General features: G+C 42.2%; 1 protein-coding gene across 1 annotated transcript in view; it reads left to right on the top strand.

The window, feature by feature from the left end:
- Positions 1–454: 454 nt before the first annotated feature.
- Positions 455–22104, top strand: part of ZNF622 (zinc finger protein 622) — a 99803-nt gene continuing 78153 nt past the window's right edge. The window contains exons 1-2 of the mRNA XM_069219776.1: positions 455–809; positions 9206–9832. Of these exons, the coding sequence (XP_069075877.1) occupies positions 773–809; positions 9206–9832 (664 nt within the window). The 5' untranslated portion in view covers positions 455–772. The remainder of the gene's footprint in view (positions 810–9205; positions 9833–22104) is intronic.

Here is a 22104-nt window from a genome sequence, read left to right as displayed (position 1 = left end):
AAACCGCCTGGAACTCATAGCAGGCTCGCTCACGGGATTGAGAGCGCATGAACTTAACTTCCTACAGTGAAGAAGAGGATGGAGCACGATAGGTTTACTGGTTGTTATGGTTACGCTCAAGAGCATCATGGGAATTGGAGTTTCGATAGTTTTTCTTGTTTGAACTTGTTGTATTTAATAAAGAAATGACTGCATAATCCTCGCCTCCTTGTCCTTAACAGAACTGATACTTTTCTTCACATTAGCTAGGACATTTTTCATTCACCTTTATTACTTAACTGGTTTTCTGTACTGTCATTATGACGAGCTCTCATCAGCACGACCCACTCAGTGCTCACAGCCAATCACGTAGTAGGAAACATTCCATCAGTCGGGAGAAAGCGAGATGGAGTTGGATTGGTCAATGTCTCATGGGCGCGACAAAGTTCTCATGATTCATTTGCTGTAATGAAATGTGACGTCGTACTGGAATATCGGTACGCACGGCTCGGCAAGAAGTGACAGATTTGTCAGCCGACTTACCTATGTCTGTCAGTGACCTGGCGACCTGAAAAACCTTGTGGCCTGTCCGAGTTGATTCGCAGTTAGTGAACACCATTAGCACCAACGTAGCTCAAGTCGCCGCGACAACGTTTGACCCCCACAGAAGTTTTTGTGACGCAGTTCTGCGCCGAGAGCCCTCCGATCCGTGCGTGAGTCACAGCGCGTCACGTCATTTTCCCCTCTTCCAGTTCAACAGTTCTGCAGTGAAGAACCGCGTGAGCCGGTGTGTATGATGTACAGTGCTGGTGCTACGTCCGGAGCGAAAGGTATGTGGTTCTGAGATGACTCTGCTACTGCCAGCATAACCTGGGCTCCATTAAGCCTATCCAGGTCTGTTCAGATGGCAGGCACCCGCTTAGGCATATTATATAAGACCAGGATTTTGGCACTGTGGCAGGGGAGTAGGAGGCATTGTATTTCTTTTTTTTGGGGGGTGAGATAAAATGTGAAACAAACGTGTTTATGTTTATAAGGATTCTGGGTGTTAAGGGTTTAAAAGGGGTCTTAGGGATCAGGTGTGGGTTAAATAAGTGGACACCAAAGTTGTCTTTAGCGTTCAGCAGTGGGTACAGTTTGTTAAGAAAATTTTGGGTTCCATTATTAATGTAACAGGCTTTAGGGTTTTTCAGGTGGAGGAAACAGTAAACGGTTAAGGAGTTTAAATGAAAAGCTGGATTTGGGTGGGGTTATCCCACCACAAAATAAAAAAGAAGAAAATAACGGAGTTGGCCATGCTGGGATGGTAACTAAAGATGTCCTGTTAATAACAAATGTTAGCATGGAGCGCTTAACTTGCCATCCCTTCTTGTCAGAGACGGGTGCTTTGGTCATTGCACTACAGACAGTTGATGCCTGAATCCCTAATGCAGTCGGCCTGATGTGCCCCCTGTTTGCAGGGCTCCCTTTCATTAAGTGAGACTCAAGTTATTCATGAAGCTCCCTCCTCACCTTTCCAGTTGTTCCGGACGCATGCCCCTTTATCTTCTGCTGTGGGCAAGCACCACCAGGGCTGCAGCTTCCTCGTTGCCTTGCAGGCTTGACTTCAAGTTGCAGGTAGGGTAGTGTTGAGAAGGGCCTGGGGTGCTAGATGATCTTAAGCCTGGCCTAAAACAGCCAACATGAGGATTCTGGTCCTCCTCAATAAGCTGCGGGCTGGATGTAGACCGTAAACTCAGGTTTATTCTCCTTTTTCCTCAAAGGTTCAGGCTGTAGGCAATTGTAAAAGGAAGCTTTGAAGGTGATCTGTGGGTGGAGGCAAGTCAGCAGGTAATGAGGAAGGCCTTTATAGGTAGAGGTTTCACATGCTAATGGCCCTTCGAACAGTGGAGATGAACATGGAAATTCTTCTCTTCCTCCTCCCGGCCCCTTCCAAATTCGAGGAGTTTTGAATCCTCTCCACCCCCTGCACTGCCTATGCCGTGCACTATTAACTACACAGGGCATTGGCAGTAGACACATTTTTATTAAAATGTTCTCTTGGTGTATCCGATGAAAGTACCAGTAACAGACAAGCAATTTGATCTTGTTTATTTAACGATTTTGTATTACATAAATTTGTGATTCAAACAGAATGCCTTCTCTTCACTAGGTATTTGTTCACTAGTTGAAATTAAGGTGCCAATGCTGGAAATGTCTGGGTTTGACAGGGCCACTAATGTTGCTTTGTTCCTGCTGTTTGCTCTACACGAAGTTACACTGCAAGAAATACAGTGTTCAACTAGAGATGGACAAGCCAACAAATTAACAGCGCAAGCCGAACCAGGGGTGTGGTTTGGCTCTTCGAGCCATGTACAAGCTGAACCCTGAAAATGGTTACCATGTAAATCATACAACAAACATCAAATAAAACATGATAGCTTCTTCAAAATGAAAAAAGTGCATTTCTTTAACACAAGGAATTTTTGACAGTAATATGTCACATTGTAGCACTCCACTATGAAGTATTTATTGAAATTGTTAGTTTTTAATCATGAACGTAGAGCCGTACCTGCCCCCGCCCCAACCTGGTGACAGTGCAATTGGTGAACTAAGAGACAATACAGTTGCCATGTTAGCCCTTGTACGTGGCCTAGATTTTTATAGATAAAGCAACAATATAGACTATTAAATCAAGCATTATAGATTCATGTACAGCTGTTATTCTGAACTCATGTTTATGAAGGTGCTTTCATGTGCAAATAGTGAAGAATAAGGAGGATTGGTATAGTGAAATATTTGCCTAAAATCACACAATTTGATGAAGAGGGGAGATGTGATTAATCCCAGTGTTCTGGTTGCACTTTGTACAAATCAGCCACTAAATGATTATCTTCTTGTTTCCCCTTCTTACCTCGAATGTTAAGGCTTTGATTTTACCTCTTTTGCTTGCGGGTAGAGCATGGGTAGCAGGCAGAATCCACATGAAAGCTCAGCTTGTTACGGGATTGAGGTTCCAGTGGGACCTCAATCTAAGCTGAAGCCATTCTTCAAGCTTGATCCTGGCTTGGGTTGCGAGGTGCCTAGGACCTGTGTCTGTAGAGTCTCTGTTACCTTGCCCCAGCTTCAGTGGGGGGTGATGTGGAGCTTATAGTTGGTGTTCTGGGCGATGGTGAAGTGAACAATGTTGTGGTCGGTCAGGTGAGTTCAGTGATGTGGGTGAATTTATTCTGTCGCTGGAGGTGAAGATGGTGGTCACCAGTTGTGTGAGGCCAATTTTGCTGAGGTTCTCCAGGAGTGAGGTGGAGTTGGGGCTGTTGAGATGGAAATTGACGTCGCCGAGTAGGACATATTGAAGGGAGTGGATGGCGAGGAGGGCAATGAAGTTGGTGATCGCATCGCAGAAAGCTATGACGTGGTCCTGGGGGGTCTGTACATGAGGGTGCCACGCATCCTGGTGTCTGCATCGGTCGGCTTTGGTTCTTCGACGGTGATGGTGCATTGGATGTTTTCCTTGAATATGAAAACATGTTTGTTGGTGCAGTTTCGTTGTAACATCTTGTAGCCGTAGTGGGTGGCCATGTCGATGTCGGGGTTTGAGTAGGTGTTTAACCATGTATCAGTGATGAAGGTGGCACCTGGGTTGTGGGGGATAGTGTCCCAGTTCTGTGGCTTGTTTGCATTGGGAGCGGGCATTGAGTAGGAAGCCGTGGAGAGGTTCTGGCATTGAGTAGGAAGCCCTGGGGAGGTTCTGGGTTGTCCTCTGCATGGGTATGGTGCGGGCATCAGTGAGTGCAATTTGGTCCAAGTTGCAGGAGAAGCTGCAGTGTTGGCAGATGAAGGGTCCTTTGGTCGATGATGGGGAGGCTGTGAAGCAGCTGTTGCACAGCCCGATGTTTCAGATCCTGGAGTTCTTAGTGGTGTAGCAGTGGGAGCGCCAGGGGTCCTGGTGCTGGGCACAGTCCAGGCGCGGGTGGGCACTTATATAAATCATGTGTATAAATAAAGAAGAATATTGTAAAATGGAAACATTTAAAATGTTCTGTATGTGTGAAGGAATTCAAAATTGGAGGCTAAAAATTAAGTCAGTGTTCTTCGATTGATTTGTGACAACGCAAGTGCATCAAACATACTATAGTATGGATGATGAGTGACCTCAGTTGATTTTAGAGAAGCTCCAACCTTCCCATTAAAATGTTTTTATGTTTGTGAATTAAATAAAAACATTAATCATTTGTATAATGAATGCTTATTTCTGTATTTTCTGTGTATTGTTTTGCGGTGCCAGTTATCAAAAACGCTGTTGGCAAGGTCCCCAGATTCCAGTAATGACTCAGTGGGGGCCCAGAATAAAAAAAATAAAAAAATTGTGCACATCCTAGTGTTCCATTAATGATTAAATGGGGGTCACAGAAGCCGAAATGTTAGGAATCAGATTAGCGCATCCAGTATCTACTCACCTATCCCAAAATACATGTCGTAATAGAGCAACCGTTTAGCCGTGAGCCTTCGAAACTCCTTTTTTATAGTAATACATTTATACAGAACACATATGCACCTGTTAAGGACTTTTCAAAGTTGTGTTTTTTTTTTTATATCTCCTCTAAAACAGCCTTAAGGGTCATGAAGCTTTTTCCCTACAGTGATTGGTGTAAAAATAAAGCTACAAATATGCCTCTGAAAGAGGGAAAGAGCCGGCATGGTGTAGAAGTTTTAATTCGGCTGACCTCTTAATATTTAAGCCTCTACTAAGGTTCTGGCCAGCAAATACACCTTTTTAAAACTAATAACACATAATGTGAGGCAGAGCTCAAGATATCATAACACACCCTTTCCTTCATGTTTATTACTAAAAGATGCAGAGCTATGATAATGCTTCTGATTTGTTTCCCTGAATGTGTAGACTAGCCATCATAGGTCCCTGTAGGCTAACATTGCTGTCTTTCCACCAGAAAAGCAGGAGACAAACAGTTTCAAATTTCAGTGCATTCACAATCTGCCAGATGCACAACTCTTCAGTTCTACTTTTCCTCATACAGCATAGACTCCATTGCGACAGCAATTTCCAGTATGTATAGCACCGTGCAGTATCGGTCCTCTGGGGACATGTTTGTTTGTCTGCTGATAGGTTGGCCCTTTCCAATTCTGTGGTTTAGAGTGGGTATGGGTACTGCAATTCACCTCTCTAGCCTAAGGCCACCATCACATCTGCACTCAAATTCTATAATCAGATTACTTTCTTTGGGAACATTACTCTCCGTGGGTATTGTAGATAGCTAGGGCTTACTTTAGGTGATCCGGGTTAGTAACTTTGATACAGCATGACATGGTAGATAACGTCTGACCAGGATCATATTTTAGGGAATAGTATTTGCAAGAGGTAAAAAGAAAAGGTAAAATCATGAAAAATGTTAGAGGGTGCTAGAACCTTCTTGTGGCGGGATATGACTTAAGGATTTTTATAGTTTATGCAGAAGATTTTCTATACCATGGACGTATGCCAGTGTTATCCTTTAGGGTTGTGCTCAGGAAAACTTAAGAACTTCATGTTTGCTAATAAAGTCTTCATGAATGTGATAGAAGTGCAAAAAAAAAACATTTAGAAACATTACTGTGATATGTTCAACTACTTAATCAAACTGTAAACAGATGTAATTGTCAGAATTTTCTGGTGGTATGAGCACCCACTTGGGCCGCCAAGGTTTAACCGTTACACATTGGAATCTGGACTGCAACAGGGACCCAGGGAGCCAATCAGCTAAGTCCAGTCCCTGTGGTCCGGGGGAAAGGCAACTGCTGCTCTATTCAGAATCTCCTTGGATACAGACAGGCTGAATCCACACTTCCAAGCTAGCAGAGTCTACTTTCCAGGTAAGGGAGAGATTGTTTAAGAAACACACTCTGAAATACTGCTGGGCGTGCACTCTGAAATCAGGCTTTTTTAAAGGCAAACAAAAAGGGGGGCAGACAGTTTTTAAGCACAATTTAAATCACAGAAACCGATTAAAACAGTATCCTAAAAATACACTGCAAGATGTATGTAGCCTTTTTACTTAGAAGAAAGAAAGTGGGGGGTTATGTGCCACAAACTAGCAAGGCAATTCACACGGTCACGGCAAAAACAATTAAAAAAAAAAACACCACTTTAAAAGATGCCAGGCTGCCTGAAACACAGAGTCCACAGTAAAACAGACGCAGGTAACTGAAATAAAAGATTTTGAACAAATAATACTATTTACCCAGAAAAATCTCAGGGTTCCTTGTGAATAGAAGCATAATTCATCATTGTATTCACAGGGCACCTAAAATATTTGCAACTTGGCAGAAAAGATAATGGTAGCAGACAGTTTTGCTAAACTATTGTACAATTAATTGCTTTCAAAATAAAATGCTGTTGTAAAGATTTGCAATTAGGAAAAAAAGAATGGTGGTTACCAACAGTTATAAAAAAACTGGTATTTTTGTTTAAAACAGCTCCATGGGTCATTTTGTCTACGGATCATTAAAAAAATATATGCTTGATACATGTCCATATATGTTATAAATTAATAACAGAGAAGCTGTTTTCAGCACCATCTAAAAAATATGTCAAATTAGGGACCCATTGTTAACGTAAATCACAGAAATGCACCTGCAGGTCTGAGACCTTGCATGGGTGCAGATTTACGACTCAGGAATTCACGAGTTTACAGAAATAGGCCTGGAAACATTATAGTTGTAGGTTGCCAGATGTACTATTAACAAATGTATGTAAGCTGCATTTTTTTTCCATGAGCAGGTATACAAATGTACATTTGGTCATGTGAAGATCTGCAGACTAAATTCATTTTTGAAAACTTTTTTTTTCTTTACTGGAATCTATTTTCCCCACATGGAGAAACTATTTCTTGATTCCCAGTGCTAATCTTGAGCTGGTATTTGCAGGTGGGGAGTGCAAGCACTTATTTTCGGCGACTGGCACATATTTTTTCCTCAACAACCTTTGATCTAGAGCAAGAGCTAAAAACGCAAAAGGGCGAAAGGAGGAGTAAGAAGACTGAGAAACACTGACCAAGAGAGAAAGAAAAGCAAGGATGAATAAGAACCTAAAAGAGATAACAGGAAAGGAGTGTCTGGTGGTGGTTTAGAGATGCATGTGTTGGACTCAAGAGGCATCCTAGCTATTTGGCACCCTGGCCTTCCATAGCACTGTGCAAGTGTTTCTGAACAAAACGTTGGGCCACGGCCTGCCTATGCGCCACTATTTTTATTTAATATGAGGGGGCAAGGTCGCCTCCTGCCATAAAAAAATTTGTTACCCATGCCCTTGACAGGCGTAAATTACATTTTCCAGGGTGGTTTGTAGAGGAGTAGATGAATTCCCTAAAACATGTAAATCTGTGAATATGTACAAACTCGGAGCACATTCCAGTGCTCAAACTACCACCACACACCTGCTTCCAGCCTCTGTGAGTAAATGTGCTAACATGAAAATTGATATTTTGTAAATTCTTTAACCCTTTGGGTGCCATGAACGTAATGATTACGTCCAGTGGCAAGGCGCTGGTGTGCCTTGGACATAAACATTATGATCTGGCACCGCCCCTCGGAGGAAACGCTAGCGCTCGCCCCAAGGGCCTCCCACCTCCCTCCCCTGGGAAGGGATGGAAGGTGAACCGCTTCCCCTTCCCTCCCCCACCCAGCGACTTTTGATGACGTCGGCACGCGAATATTTTATAAAATGCTACACCCCTATTTGTCTATCTGTGCTGTGTGGTTGTCTACATATGTGTATGTGCTGTCTGTGTCTGCCAGTTTCTGTTTGGTCTGCCTGCATTGTTCCCCCGCAGCTTTAGGTGCATGAGCATGCCAGTATAATCATGGAGTGTCATAACCAGTGTTGGTTAACCTATTTTCACAGGGGACAGTCTGCCTCTTATGCATGCACAACCATCATGCTCCTGATGTGTTTAACTGAGGAAATAGGAGGCTGTGTACTGTCTGTTGTAGTTGTACTTCAGTCCCAACAATTGTGTATTTTTGACCCTGCTACTTATAGGTGTCACGGATAATGAATATGTTCTTACTTAGACATATTTTGGTTTGTTCTAGTTTTTGTTTGTAACCTCAACAGAAGTGACAAGTTTGCAGGCTGTGACGTTTTTTAAATCTGTTCGAATCCTGTCGATCAAGGTAGCCTAAGGTGCAGAGGTGAGCCCAAGTGACTTGTACTAGTTCATGCGAGGATCCACGTGAGCAACTTTGAAATACAGAGTACGAGGATGCTGTATGTTATTTTTTTGGCCACAGATGACTATATATAGTCAGAGATGCCATTGTTCAGTTCTGTGTATTTTTTTTTTTTTTTTTTCCTCTCAGTCAGATTAATTCTGGGAGTTGCAGTCTTCGTTCACTTCAAAAGAACAGTTTGGGCTAACTGAAACCAATATGCTAATGGTGCAGTTCCACAGAGAATGCCATTATCCCTTTCCCATTCTCCAAACTCCAATGTTGCTTCCCCTCTCTACTCACAACCCACCCCCTCCCCCAACACACACACTTTCCCCTCAGTGCTTTTTATTTTTGGGAACTTGCATTGCTGCAGAATCACTCAACCCTGACCTCTTGCAAATACCCTCCTGACCGTGTTGTTTGTGCTGCTCCACCACCCCAGACCCTGTTCTCTGTATCTGAAATTCATCTTCCCACCCCAGACTGTGCCTCACTAAAACACCCAACCTTTCCCCCCCACCAACCATGGATGTGGCATTTATATCTAACCCCTGTGTCTCTACAGCCTCGAGACCCTGTACTGCTCTAACTTAATTTGCCTTATCACTCTGGCTTTCCTCTATAAACCACATCCCCTTGCCCTTTTTCCTTGTTTTTGCACAAACCCCTGCCCTGCTTGTCCATGACCACCTTTCCCTCAAGTGCAGAGCATTTTGTCTTTTCTTTAGTGAAAATGTATTCCCTTACCTTTGCTAACATACATTAGGTAGTGAATTGGCATGAGCATTCCAAGCTTCTCTAAATGTGGGCATAAGCCCTACATTGCTGGTTCACCTGTTCTTTCCATTACTTAGAATACTCAAGCATGCAAACATATTTTCATTGTACAAAAGCCAAACCAAATGTCTTGCTTTTTTGTTTTTTTTAAGTGTATTGATACCATTGCATTTGAAGAGTGATAGTTTGGAAAAGAAAATATTATTCTTAGCATGTCATTTACTTTGTTGTTTCAATTAATTTTATGTCTTCTTCACAGACATGGCATCTTACACGTGCATCACGTGTCGTGTGGCTTTTGCAGACGCCGATATTCAGCGCGCTCACTATAAGACTGACTGGCACAGATACAACTTAAAAAGAAAAGTGGCTGACATGCCATCTGTCACAGCTGAGAACTTCCAGGAGAGGGTCCTCGCTCAGAGGGCAGTTGTGGAAGAACAGAGCAGAGAAACTGCCACCTATTGCGCAGCCTGCAGTAAGCGATTCTCAACGTACAACACCTATGAGAATCACCTGAAGTCCAGAAAGCACCTGGATCTAGAAAAGAAGGCTGTTGAATCTGTGAGCAAGAAGGTAGAACTACTTAATGAAAAGAACATAGAGAAGGGTCTGGGACAGGAGAGCGTGGATCATGATGTGATGAATACCGCCATTCAACAAGCCATTAAGGCCCAGCCCTCCATGTCTCCAAAAAAGAAGCCCTCATTTCCAGGCACAGTTGCAGAGGATACATCCACTGCTGCATCAGGTGTCCAGGTGATACAAGAGAAATGCAGGCCTTTAAAGCCTCCTCGCTTACTTTGGTTCGAGCAACAAGCTAAAAAAATGGCGGAACATGAATGGAGTAAAGATGATGTTGATGACATGGAGCAAGATGACGAAGGTAAGAAAAACATAACTTTTGCCAAATCCAAAATGATACAGCTATAAATTAATGTTTTGATTTCTAAAACAAAACTGTGTGAGACAGGCAGTTTTTCGTAGTAAACTTCCCCTTCACTGTTTCCTCCAGTCTATGTCTTCTTCAATCATATCTCCTGTTGTTCTTTAGTCCTAAATGTAAACCGGTTGTTAATGTCCATCTTACTAGTTACTGACTGAAGAAGCTTCTCCTAAACTAATCAAAGTTACTACACGTTGAGCTTACAAATCAATATTCTACTCTTATTTGACCTAGAGTTAAATATGAGCCCTTAACAACTTCTGGACGTCTTGCCGATGTGTAGTACCTCATATAACTGCTTGTGTGCCCTTGTGATGTCTGAATAAACCATGGAAGGTACCTTTCGCACAACTTCATAACACCCGTGTGTGGAGGTACTGATACTTAAGGGGCATTGACTTCCCTCACTCTGTAGAACCCAACACCTTTTTCTTCAAACGTTGTGTCTCTCTTTAAGTCTTTAATTTTCACAATTTAGCACTTTCAGGACAAAGTACATTGTTGTTACTATACACATCATCCATCAGGTGTACAATCCTGACGTCATACCACAATCACTATTTGTACTGGTACAGTTAAAAATATGCTAAGACACGAAATGCCTATATAAGAACAAGGTGTAGCAAGTAAAGGCTGAGTAGGAAATCACAGACCTAGGGGACAGTAGAAACAGCTGTGTTTTGAAGCTTGCATTTGGACTATATTTCCGGTCATTGCTAGCTATTGATGTGGCTTTTGGGGAGTCAGGCGGTATCTTGGTCCTACTGATATGGAATGCCTGGAAGCGACCCCATGTGCCTTTTAATCTGCTGTTTATTGGTTGCTTGGATGAAAAAAATATCCACAAGATCATTGCAGCATCGTTAGTCCAGCTTTTGTAGTAGGTGGTACATGCAATTGCTATTTTGTATTGAGAGAATAGTAGCTCTATAGCAGTTAGCTTCCTAATATGGTAATTTTGGCAATGTATCGCAGGTGTGCAGTCAGTGGGTACATATCAGTGGGATGGGTTGTAATATCACAGAATGGTTTTGTTAGCGCTTCGGACCTTATTAAGTAAACTTACAAGGGAGACGCGAATAGGCTGATAGACCTTTTGACTACGCTTTGAGTTTTTCCCACCATATATCCCATACAGATACAAATTAATTAATAGGAGTCAGTAATTTTCACACACCATGACCTTTCAATTTTGAATACACACCTTTCAGTAAATGTTAGAATGTTTGCTTCCCTAAATTAACAAAGCTATTATCGCGTAACTTAGTCTAAAAATCAAATGATAAACATACAGAAACAATACTGGCTGTCCAAAGCGGCGCAAAAAATCACAATCTAATCAAAGCTTGAGCTCCGACACATTCTAAGGTTACAGTACAAATTAATAGCAGGAATAACTGCGCAAACAATGTTACCTACATTTAGATTCAGCAAAGAAAATTCCTTTGCCAACGTTCTCCCAAATACCTGGTTCTTTCAACTCTTTCAAATCAGCACTCTCATTAGTCAGATTAGTAAGTAAGCAATGCTTCGAATTAAGCATTTTGCATAATCCGCCGTCCTTTGCTAAAAGAATGTCTAACGCAAGGCGGTTCTGAAGAGTCATAGATCTTACCGTAGCCTCTTCTGTATCCATTAGGATCATGGCTCCTGAAAAATTGGTCAGCATGTTATCATCAATAGTAGACAACTTTCTAATCTTTATAGGTTTCAGAACAGCTCCTACTGAAGGAATCATTGCTCCAAATATATCTCCCAATATATCAGAATGAGACTCTCTCCTTTCTCTAATGCAATGTAATTCAGTCACTTTTGGTAATCTTTTCAAGTCCTCAAGTTGGAAAATCTGTGGGAAAACTATTCCCAAGTAACATATGCCATACCATCCTCTTGGAAGACGGTAATAAGCATTAGGTCCACAAAAGTAATATATGCCAGGAATCGCTGGATCCTGTCCATTCAACCTAAATGTCCATTTAGTCTGGAACAAAAACGCATGTCTACATTCACTCGTCCCCACAAAGTGTCAGTGCAAGATTTAGGCCTATGTACACAAAGCTTCCTTGCGTGTTGCACATCTAAAGCTAATTTCCCTTGTGTCTTTATTTCGCTAAAAGCATAATTATTGTTAAAAGTTCTTTTCTCTAAGCCCTTTTCCAAGTCCTCCTTTAATACCTTTCTCCTGTCATCTGTGTGATCTAAGAAGCTCTTTTCTAAAGGTGTAACCAAGCATGTCAAGTTGTTTCTATGCGCATAAGCTGTCCCAAAAGATAATATAGGCTCAGAGATCCACAATCAATATCACACATACAATTGCCAAACCAATACTCATGTATTTACAACACCTGTTCTTCCTACCCTACTGACTAATGTTACCCATGATCTGTAAAGAATCAAAACGTAGAAGAGAGATTTTTTAGAAACTATGCAGCAAAAATAAAAAAACAAAATCTTCTTTCAGCAGGTATTTACAGCTTTCAGTCTCACTTCCAGGATCCTTTTATCAAAAATCTGTTTAACAGCTTGGCAAATCAGGTTTTCTTTGTCAAATCAGGTTATCAAAGTATTTTCCAGTTACTTTCAACAGTATCTTTCTTTTTGCATTTTTTCTCAATTTGTCTAACAGTTTAGTTTGTTACTTCCTTTCAAGTGCCAAAATATTGACTTGGAATGTCTCGATCAAAGCAAAAAGACAAAAACTCTTTGCCATTTACTTGTTGTTGCATACACCCATTCAGGGCCTGCCTGCCTTCAACTTGTTATTCTTTCTTTTCAACTTTTGATCTCCATTCAATTCTCCTTCACTTAGGTCTTCTCTCCTTGTCGTCTCTACTTCGTCCTCAATTGTTGTCACAACAACTGCTTCCTTTCTCTTCGCTTGTGACTCCGGCCAGTCATCTCCTTTCACTGGACCCTTGGTCAATGCTCTCTTCAGTGTTGAACTTTAAACTTCTTCTTGCTCTGCAGGATTTTCTCTTGACAGACCTGCAACTGGTTCAGGGGGAGTCAGATCACATTGGCTCTGATCCGCCTCAGCTCCTTCCCCATCGGGGTCTGGTGTTTTCTCTGTTTGTCTATCAAACTTGTCTACTTCTGGGAATGCCCTCCCCTGACTTTACTCTCCTGCTTCCTCAATCAATATTGGTTCACTGTCACTCTCCTGGAGGTATTTTCCTTCATCTCTCACAGGAGTGACTGAAACGTTCTCTACTTGCTCAGATCCAGTCTCAGGTCTTCTTTCTTTTCTTTCCGGCTCTGAGGCTTGTCTGGCCGTTGTTGGTACTCTCAACAACTCCTCTCCATCATCCAAAGGACATGCCACCTTTCTCGCGTGGCTTTCATGTATCCAATTCAGAACTCCAGCACACTTCACAGTTGTGGTGGTGGTCAGACCCACCTGGAACGGGCCTTTCCACCCAGGCTCCAAACACCTCTTCCTCATGTGTTTCTGGACCACCATCCAGTCACTCGCTCTCAGGGGATGTCCTTGATCTTGGATCGGTAGCAGTGTGGTGGCTTCTACCTGCTGAGAGAATGAGCGAACCACATCAGCCAGACCTTTGCAGTAGTCCAACACCATATCATCTGTTATGTTCACAAGAGCATTTACAGGAACCTCTGGAAACCTCAGTGTTTTGCCCATGAGGATTTAGTGCGGTGACAATCCTGTCTTCCTGTTGGGTCTGTTTCTCATTGTCCTCAGAACTAACAGCAGTGCGTCAGGCCATTTCATATTCATGGACGCACACATTTCCGCTATTTTTGTTTCAAGGTACCAATCATCTGTTCCACAAGTCCTGATGCTTCAGGGTGGTAACCACAATGCAACTTTTGCTCAATGTTCAAGGCTCCACACAGTAATTTAATTCGCATATCCATTTCCCATTGAGACAAATCTTGCGATTTCCGATGTGCACTGCATTTCACCACACCAGTCTTTTCAGGCATTTGGATAGCATGCAACAAATCTCAAGTTTTCTCACTAGTGAACCAGAAGAGGTCATGAAACCTCTCTGTGACCACAACTGGCCAAAGTCCTGGATTATTCCAAATCCATACTGGCTATCTATATAGATGGTAACTTTAAGCTGAGCAGAAATATGGCACACTCTGGTAAGAGCTACCAGTTCAGCTACTTGTGCAGCATATACTCCTCGAAGCCAAGACACTTCCAGTATACCAATAATTGTGCACACAACACAGCCTGCTCAGCGTTCCTGTATTGTCTCTTAAACAGTAAACAGGAACCATCAACTAAGATAATTTGGTTATTTTCTTCCTATCGGGTGTCTCTAATATCAGGTCTCGATTTTGTGCACAGATCAGTTACTTCAAGACAATCATGCTCAATGTCTTCCAATTTTTCAGTTTCAGCATTTTGATTTAAAAGTAAAGTTACCTGGTTCAGCACTTTACATCTCTTCAGTGATACACTTAGTGACCCTAGACCTCTCGTTTCATATCCTAGGAGATTTCCCATCACAATGCCTTCACATTGTGTGAGGCTCTGTCCAACCCCTGCAACTGCACACAGACAGCCTAGTAAAGCTGCTCCAACTTGGTCCAAAGTAGCTGAAAAATATGCTACTGGGCGGTTCACACCTCCATGGACCTGAGTCAAGACAGACCAAGAACATGCATCACGCTCATGAAAAAACAATGTGAAGGACTTTGTGTAGTTAGGCATACCCATACCCAAAGCCGGAGCTTTGCACAGACTCTTTCAAATCAGAAAACTCTTTCATGCAGGCCTGGTCTAACACTAAGGGATCAGTGACTTCTTTATGAGTCAGCTTCTGCCAGGGCTGGGAAATGACTGAAAAATTTGGAATCCATTGGCGACAGTAGTCTACCATCCCTAATAACATCCACACATCTCTGTGTGGCTGGAGGACTCATCCACAATATGGTTGTGACCCTTTCCCTGTATATTTTTCTTATTCCTTTCACAATCTGGTGACCCACATATTTCACTTCTTTCTGACAGTATTGCAATTTAAGTAGAGGCACTTCTAGGACCATTCTTTCCCAAATGGTTCAGTAAGGCAATTGTGTCATACTTGCACTCGTCCCTTGTTTTGGATGCAATCAACAAGTCTTCAATGTACTGTACCAGTGTCGATTGGAAAGGCAATTCCAACGATTACAAACTATTTTTAAAGATCTGATTGAATATGAAAGGTGACTCAGAAGACCCTTGATGAATTTGACACCAGCAGTAAACTCTGTCCACAAATTTGAAACAAAAGAAAAATTGTCTGTCCTCGTCAAGAGGCACCTAAAAGAAGGCTTGTGACAACTCTATAACAGTGAACCATTCAGCATCACATGGAATCTGAAACAGAATTACAGCGGGATTTGGCACCACGAGGCAACTTTTGATCAGTGCCATTTATTTTTCTAAAATCCTGGATAATTCGAACTTTCCCACAGGGCTTTTTCAATCCCATTATCGGCGAATTACATGGGCTGCTCAACACTTCTTTCAAGGCCCCTTGTTTCACAAATCATGCAATTCTGTGAGCAGCCTTCATAAGGATGTCCTGTGGCATGTGATTCTGAGGAAATATTGCATTTGGCTTTACAGGAACCTTAACTGGCTCAGCTCCCTTTACCAGACCTATTTCTTTGTCTTTCAGATCCCACACTTTCTCTTCAATCATTCCCTGCAGGCCAGAAGGAAGCTCCTTCACAGTGAACACTAGAAAGAAAGAATTATGACCTCTCGTTCTCGGCCCCCTCATGTTTTGGAACGAGTTGATGTCACTTGTTTGACGAACAACACCTTCCTGCACCGTCGTTGGACACGCTTACCTACAATGTCCAACTGCTCCGCAAGCGTGACAAGGCAACACTCCCTTCATGCCCTGCACATCATTCTGAGCCACTATAATACTCAAATCGGGGCTACGGTTTCCATTACCAAGTCCTTTGTGACCTCTACCTCTCATATGGTTTTGAAATACTACATTTCCCTGCTGCTGCTGTGGAAAATTTCCCTGCATCCCTGTTTGTGCTGCTTTAATCTGCATCACCATTGCCTTTTCTTTCAGTTTTCTCTGCATCAACTCAATCTTGTCACTACAGTATTTTGCGTACTGCAACATGTCATCAATTGCTTTGCTTGCCAGCAAATCAAATGACTCTTAATCATCTGGCTAATTTCAGATCTCAATCCTTCCACAAATCTGAGCACAAAATGAATCATGTCTTTCGGCTCAATTGTCTCTGTACCCCTGTAATGCTTAAACGCCTGCAACAATCTCATGATACGCATATATCGACTCTTGCTTCCTGAGCTGTCCCATCTTTTCTCTGCCAATCAATGTTTTTGGACGAAATTCTAATTTTCAAAAATTCTTAGTAATATTTCATTACTTCAGGAGATGGCGCACCTGTAGCCTGAGCTCTCTCTGGTTCTTTTGTCGGCCAATCTATACTCCTCTTACACTCCATTCACAGATCAGTTGGAACTACTGTCTCTATTAGAGTGTTCAAATCTTCCCACAGGCACTTTGCAAGTTCCAAAAACCTATCTGTCTGCTGGTACCACTCCACTGGCTTCTTTCTCAACCTGAGATAGTCATTTGTGAAGGACAGAATGTCACTTCTGCCCCAAGGGGCATGGACAAAATTCCCTCCTGGAATATTTCATTGGTAATTTTCACCGGATCCTTGCGCTGCTGCACATTCGCAGTCAGCTCCACAGAATCCCTCTTCCTTTTTATCTCTTTTCTTTGCCCATCTGCCTTCCCACTTCTCTAAGGCTCCCCATGTTTGTACACTTTGGAGCAACTCCCTAAGGTGTGCCTTCATTCCTGCAGATCTCATGTGTTCAAAGTCTTTTGTTTAAAAACCTAACCGTAACTCCTTTTCAAATGCTTTGTCTTCTCTATTTCCATCCCGCACTACTCTGCCAGGTCTGCTAACCTCTGATGCACATTGGTCACTTCCCTCGTAATTTTCGGGCACAGATATCTCAATTCTTCTTCTGTGTAGGACTCTAATCTGTTCACATCCATAGCTCCTTCAATAAGCTCACCCGCTTCCATTCCTAGTTTTGTGTAGTTCAAGTACTCCTCACCCCTAGGAGCACTCTGCGGGGTATTCAGCTTGTCTAACCATTCAGTCAGTTGTTGGGCTGTCAAACCTTGCAGCAAAATATTGTTGGCCTAACATTCGACCCTCTAACAGTATCCGGAGGAACTCCTAATGGACTAAGGTCTAGCAATGATCTTGATCCGTCAGAGGTCTGTCCCACAGGAGAGATTACTCGGATATTCTCATTAAGACCTCCCCTCATTGAATCGTGACTCAGGACACCCTGTCCATTTGCACTATTTTTCTCTTTTGCGAACAAAGGTACACCTGGACCAATAGTTACAGGTACAGACCCAGCATCTGGGCCTGGTCTGATTCTCAAGCTCTGTGGTTGCATAGTTCCATCCACATTCTGGCTTATCAACACAGATGTCTGTCAGGGTCCCTGTTATCGGAGTGTATTTTGGCATTACTTGTGGCTGCCCTTGAGGCAGTAAAAGTGGAGTTGGTTCTGTCTGAAATAACATTGGTTTTGGGAAAACCTATCCTGTCGGCGCTATTCGGTTTGTGGCAGTTTCTGCAATAGGTACATCAGGGTAAATCCTCTGGACACTCAACTGTGGCACCTGGTTTTGTACTACTGGAGCAATAGGTACATTATGACTGCTCTACATTGGGCTCTGTGTCATAGTCTGAATAACCTGCACTGGACTCATTTTTGCGTTAACCTGTGTCTGTGCCGAAGGATTTACACTAGTGCTCGGACCACTCTCTTGTGCTGCATATGGTGGGGGACGATTTCTCAATAACTGCAAAATAAACTCAACATCGTCTGACTCTTCTTCAAATGTCAAAGATCCTTTAGTCTCTTTTGGTCTCCGCTCCCTACTCTTGGAAGGGCTCCTGTTTGTTTTGTGATAGCTTTCCTTCTTTCTCTTTTGCTTTCTTATGTAATAGCTGGAAACCGTTTAATCACTTTTAAAGTCTTGGCTCTCCACAATTTCTGAGCATGCTCTTATCTAGCCTCTGCTAGTGTCTTTTCTGCCTTTTTCATCCTCCTCTCAAATTTCTGTTGCTGTCTGGGTACTAACTCACAGATTGCTAATGCCTCGAACTGTGCTGGTCTCGGAGGGGGTTTCAGATCATACAGCACCCACCTCAGATTTTCTAAGATCCTCAAATTAACTATTTTGTGTGCAGGAAATGCTAAGCTCCCATCTTTCTCTGTCACTTTGCACTATTGCTTCAACCAAAGACATGGCGCGACACCCTGCTCTTCGATTACAATGTAAGCTGGTGTACCTCCTGCCAGTGCAATATCCCCTATACTCTTTGTAATGTATGTATCTCCGCTTAAAGCACCCTTTAACGCTTTGAGAAAATTCATTTTTGCGACCTTTCTGTTATTCTAAATCAAATCAGGAAGTGACTTTTGATCCCAGAATTCTCTTCACTCACCTTCTCAACCAATTGCGCTTCACGGATGGCTGTCAATCCGTGCACGACCCAACCAACCGACCGACCGTCTTGTGGCTTGTCCTCCCAATCTCTGATTCACACGAAAATAATGAAAAATTATTGCAAGCACTAAACGAAATCAAAACCCAATTTGTCCGTTTACTACTGGTAAGGTAACACAATAGCTTCAGAAACTTTACGTATTTTTCACTGATGGCGTTTCGCACTAGCAACTACTCCTCAGTTTCCCTGATTCGCAAGCAAAATTCGACCTGCAAATTTCACTCTAAGCTGATCAGTGGGTCTGTCTTGGTGCACATAGGCCTCGCCAGATCTCAGTCCAAAATTCTTTCACTCACTTTGACTCACACTCTGACTTGTCCACCACGCCCGATCGACCTATTAAATCAGACCAATTACAACAAAACCCAATTGTCTCATACACTTTTCAATATACTCTGGAGTCTTCGCCCACACAGGATCCGTATACCAACAACCACGTGGGCAATTTATTTGAGCACAAAGCGCCACACACGTGTGAAGTTCGACTTCCTTACTCACATTTCACTTCATTTGGAGTACGCAAACTCCCTAAACCCTCACAAACATCACAATTCATGTGTGATTTGCATAAGCTGTGCAAGCGTAAAACCTATTTCATTCACACCGACACTTGAATGCCAAGAACATCCTCAAACAATGGCAAACTCCAAGATGCTGGGAAAGTCATTTTAGGTACTTAGGGGCACATTTTCTTTCCACTTTGTGTCATTGAATCTGTAAAACCCAAAATTTCACCAATTATGCAAAATTATTTTGCTCTTTCTAGGAGACTAATTCTTACCCCACTACCATCTCTGGGAACACGTGTTATTTCTTGGTTACAGTCTCTTGGCCAAATACTCTACTACCTATCGCTGAACTGTATGGTAGACTCTTAATGAGACAAACCATGTACAGGGCATCTATGATGGGCTCTTAAGGAGACAAAACGATGTACTGGGCATCTACGATGGGCTGTTAAGGAGACAGACCCATGTACTGGGCATCTATAATGGGCTCTTAAGGAAGACAAACATCAATCTCTGCTATCATCTCTGTTAGCGCGTCAGACCTTATTAAGTAAATTTACAAGGGAGACGCCCATAGACCGATGGACCTTTTTGACTGCACTTCGAGGTTTTTCCCACCATATATCCAATACAGATACAAATCAACAATCAGTAACTTCAATAATCAATAGGAGTCAGTCATTTCCACACACCGTGACCTTTGAGTCATGAATAACCACACCTTTAAGTAAAAGTTAGAACAGTGGTTCCCAACCTGTGGTCCGGGGAACCCTGAGGTCCGCGAAGCCTCTTCAGGGGGTCCACGTCTGCTTAGAAAATTAAATAATATTAACAAATTAGGTCCCCAGCTTTCAGTAATGACTCAGTAGGGGGTCCCCAAATTCCAATAATGATTCAGTGGGGGGCCCCCGTTTTCCAGTAATGATAAAGTGGGGGGTCCACAGATGTCAAAAGTTTGGGAACCACTGAGTAAGAATGTTTATTTCCCTATATTAACAATGCGAATGTCACGTAACCTAGTCTCAAAATCAAATGATAAACATACAGAAACAATACTGGCTGTCCAAAGCACTGAAAGAATCGCAGTCTAATCAAAGCTTGAGCTACCACACATTCTAAGGTTACAGTACAAATTAATAGCAGGGAAAACTGCGCAAACAATTTTACATACATTTAGATTCAGCAAAGAAAAGACATTAACTGTTATTACATGAAGTGAACTTCATCAGTGAGAACCCTAACATCAGATTAGAATAGCATGTTTGGACTTCATGCAAAACAATTTAGTCAACACAAATTTGGAAGAACATCTAACTATGGCGCTATCAAAATAGCGGTTGGTACCTAGAAACAAAAGCAAATCGACATAGTCAGTAACATGGTCAATATACCTGTCCTCAATTGGTTCAGCAAGTTGTGACAGTCTTCGGCAATAGGACATCAGTTCGGACAGAACGACATCAGGATTCAGTCTCAAAGTTCAGCAAAAGCAAAGTCTCTCTGAGCAGTTTGAAAGAATATAGCTTATGGCCTAACTCTCAAGAAGAATGGGGAGAATAGCGTATCTCCTCTCAGTGCAGTCTGGCTAAGTTAGATTTCCTAAAACTATTTCCCACATCCTAATTGGTCAAGGGATCGCATGTTCACATTTAGTCCAATTAAACTAAAACCCTTAATCTACATTTCTACTATTATGTGGTTCACATGTCGATGATTGGCTCCTCTTCTCCTTTTCCCATCGTTCGGCTTGTCAGATATCAATATTGTTTCAGCTTATACTCCTGTCAGTGCGTCCATTGTCTTCTCCTGGGAAGGTCAGTCTTACCACATTACAATAAACATTGTTTCACTAGCAAGTACAGCATCTTCTAGCAAGGAGTTTCTTATGAGCACTAACTTCAGCTACGAGCACATGGTCAGTACAGTGGAAAATCACAATTTAATCCTCTAAGCATCCATTTGATTAAACGCCTATGAAATGCAGCTTGACATGAGGCCGTGCAAGTAGGCCAAGACCTCTCTAAATTAAGGGCCTACAGATTAATAAAGCTAATGCATAACCCTTAATCTGACATATTACTACATCAATCAAACATAAACTCAACATTTCGTATTAATAAGTCATTAATAAGTACACTTTGTGAACATTGGCGGCCACTCACATGGGCGCAGCATCAAATGCGTGCATTATTTTTCTCTCAGTTAATACATTTTCTATGCAAATCCAACGCTCAGAATACATGAATATTCATTAATAAATTCAGCGTTAACAGTTGGAAGAGGGCTTTCCAGTACTTATGGATCTTGATACAGTCCCAAGCAAGGTGTGTGAAATCTGCATTGGAGTATGGTTAGTGATAAGATGCATAGCTTATGCTTGAATAACTTCTGTGTAGTTTTGGAAGAAAATGATAAAACTGTGTTAAAAATGTTTGTAAGTTTGTGCCTGTAGTTCCTAATTTATTTTGCCTACAACAGTATGCCCATGTCTTGTCGTTGCTACTACAACTCAAATCTAATTTCTACTGCTCCTGAGCTTGGTGTCCTTTGTTAAAGAATACCTCAGCATATAAACCTGGACGCCCATCCTCTTCTGTTGAAGAAGGCTAGCATATATTGTATGGGATTACCGTTTTTTTGCAGACTCGTGGTAAGGCAGATTTAGCTGCTTTCCATATTCTGTAGCAAATTTAATGTGCTCACTATGGGTTGGGATGCTGAAGGATTAAATTGATTTATTAACTCCCCATTTATGAATAGAACTCCTAGGGTGCTACATGTTTTTCCCTGCCTGGATTTCCCTGCTGATCTTTTCTTTTGTTGAGGCTGTATACAGTTGTATATTGGTAGCTTACGATTGAACAAGGCCTGCTAGTCTTCTAGAGTTCCAGGGTGACTAGTGCATGCTGCTTTGTGTGTAAATCTCGAAATAAGGTCTAGGTAGATGATTGGAAGTAGCAGTGTGTGATTTGTCTTTCTGTGGCTGATCTTTCTTGGCTACTAGATGAGGAGTGTGGCGATCTGGTCGTAGCCAATATACAACGAAGGGGGATAGGGCGCCCTAAGACTGAATATCTCCTTAGATAGTGCACCATGAGATATCTAGGTATCCTTTTCCATGAGGCGGATACAAATTGGAGC

Source organism: Pleurodeles waltl, chromosome 2_2 (genome assembly GCF_031143425.1).
Source record: "Pleurodeles waltl isolate 20211129_DDA chromosome 2_2, aPleWal1.hap1.20221129, whole genome shotgun sequence".
In the NCBI taxonomy this organism is placed as follows: domain Eukaryota; kingdom Metazoa; phylum Chordata; class Amphibia; order Caudata; family Salamandridae; genus Pleurodeles; species Pleurodeles waltl.
Note: the sequence above shows the minus strand (reverse complement) of the source record. Positions and strands in the feature narration are given on the sequence as shown.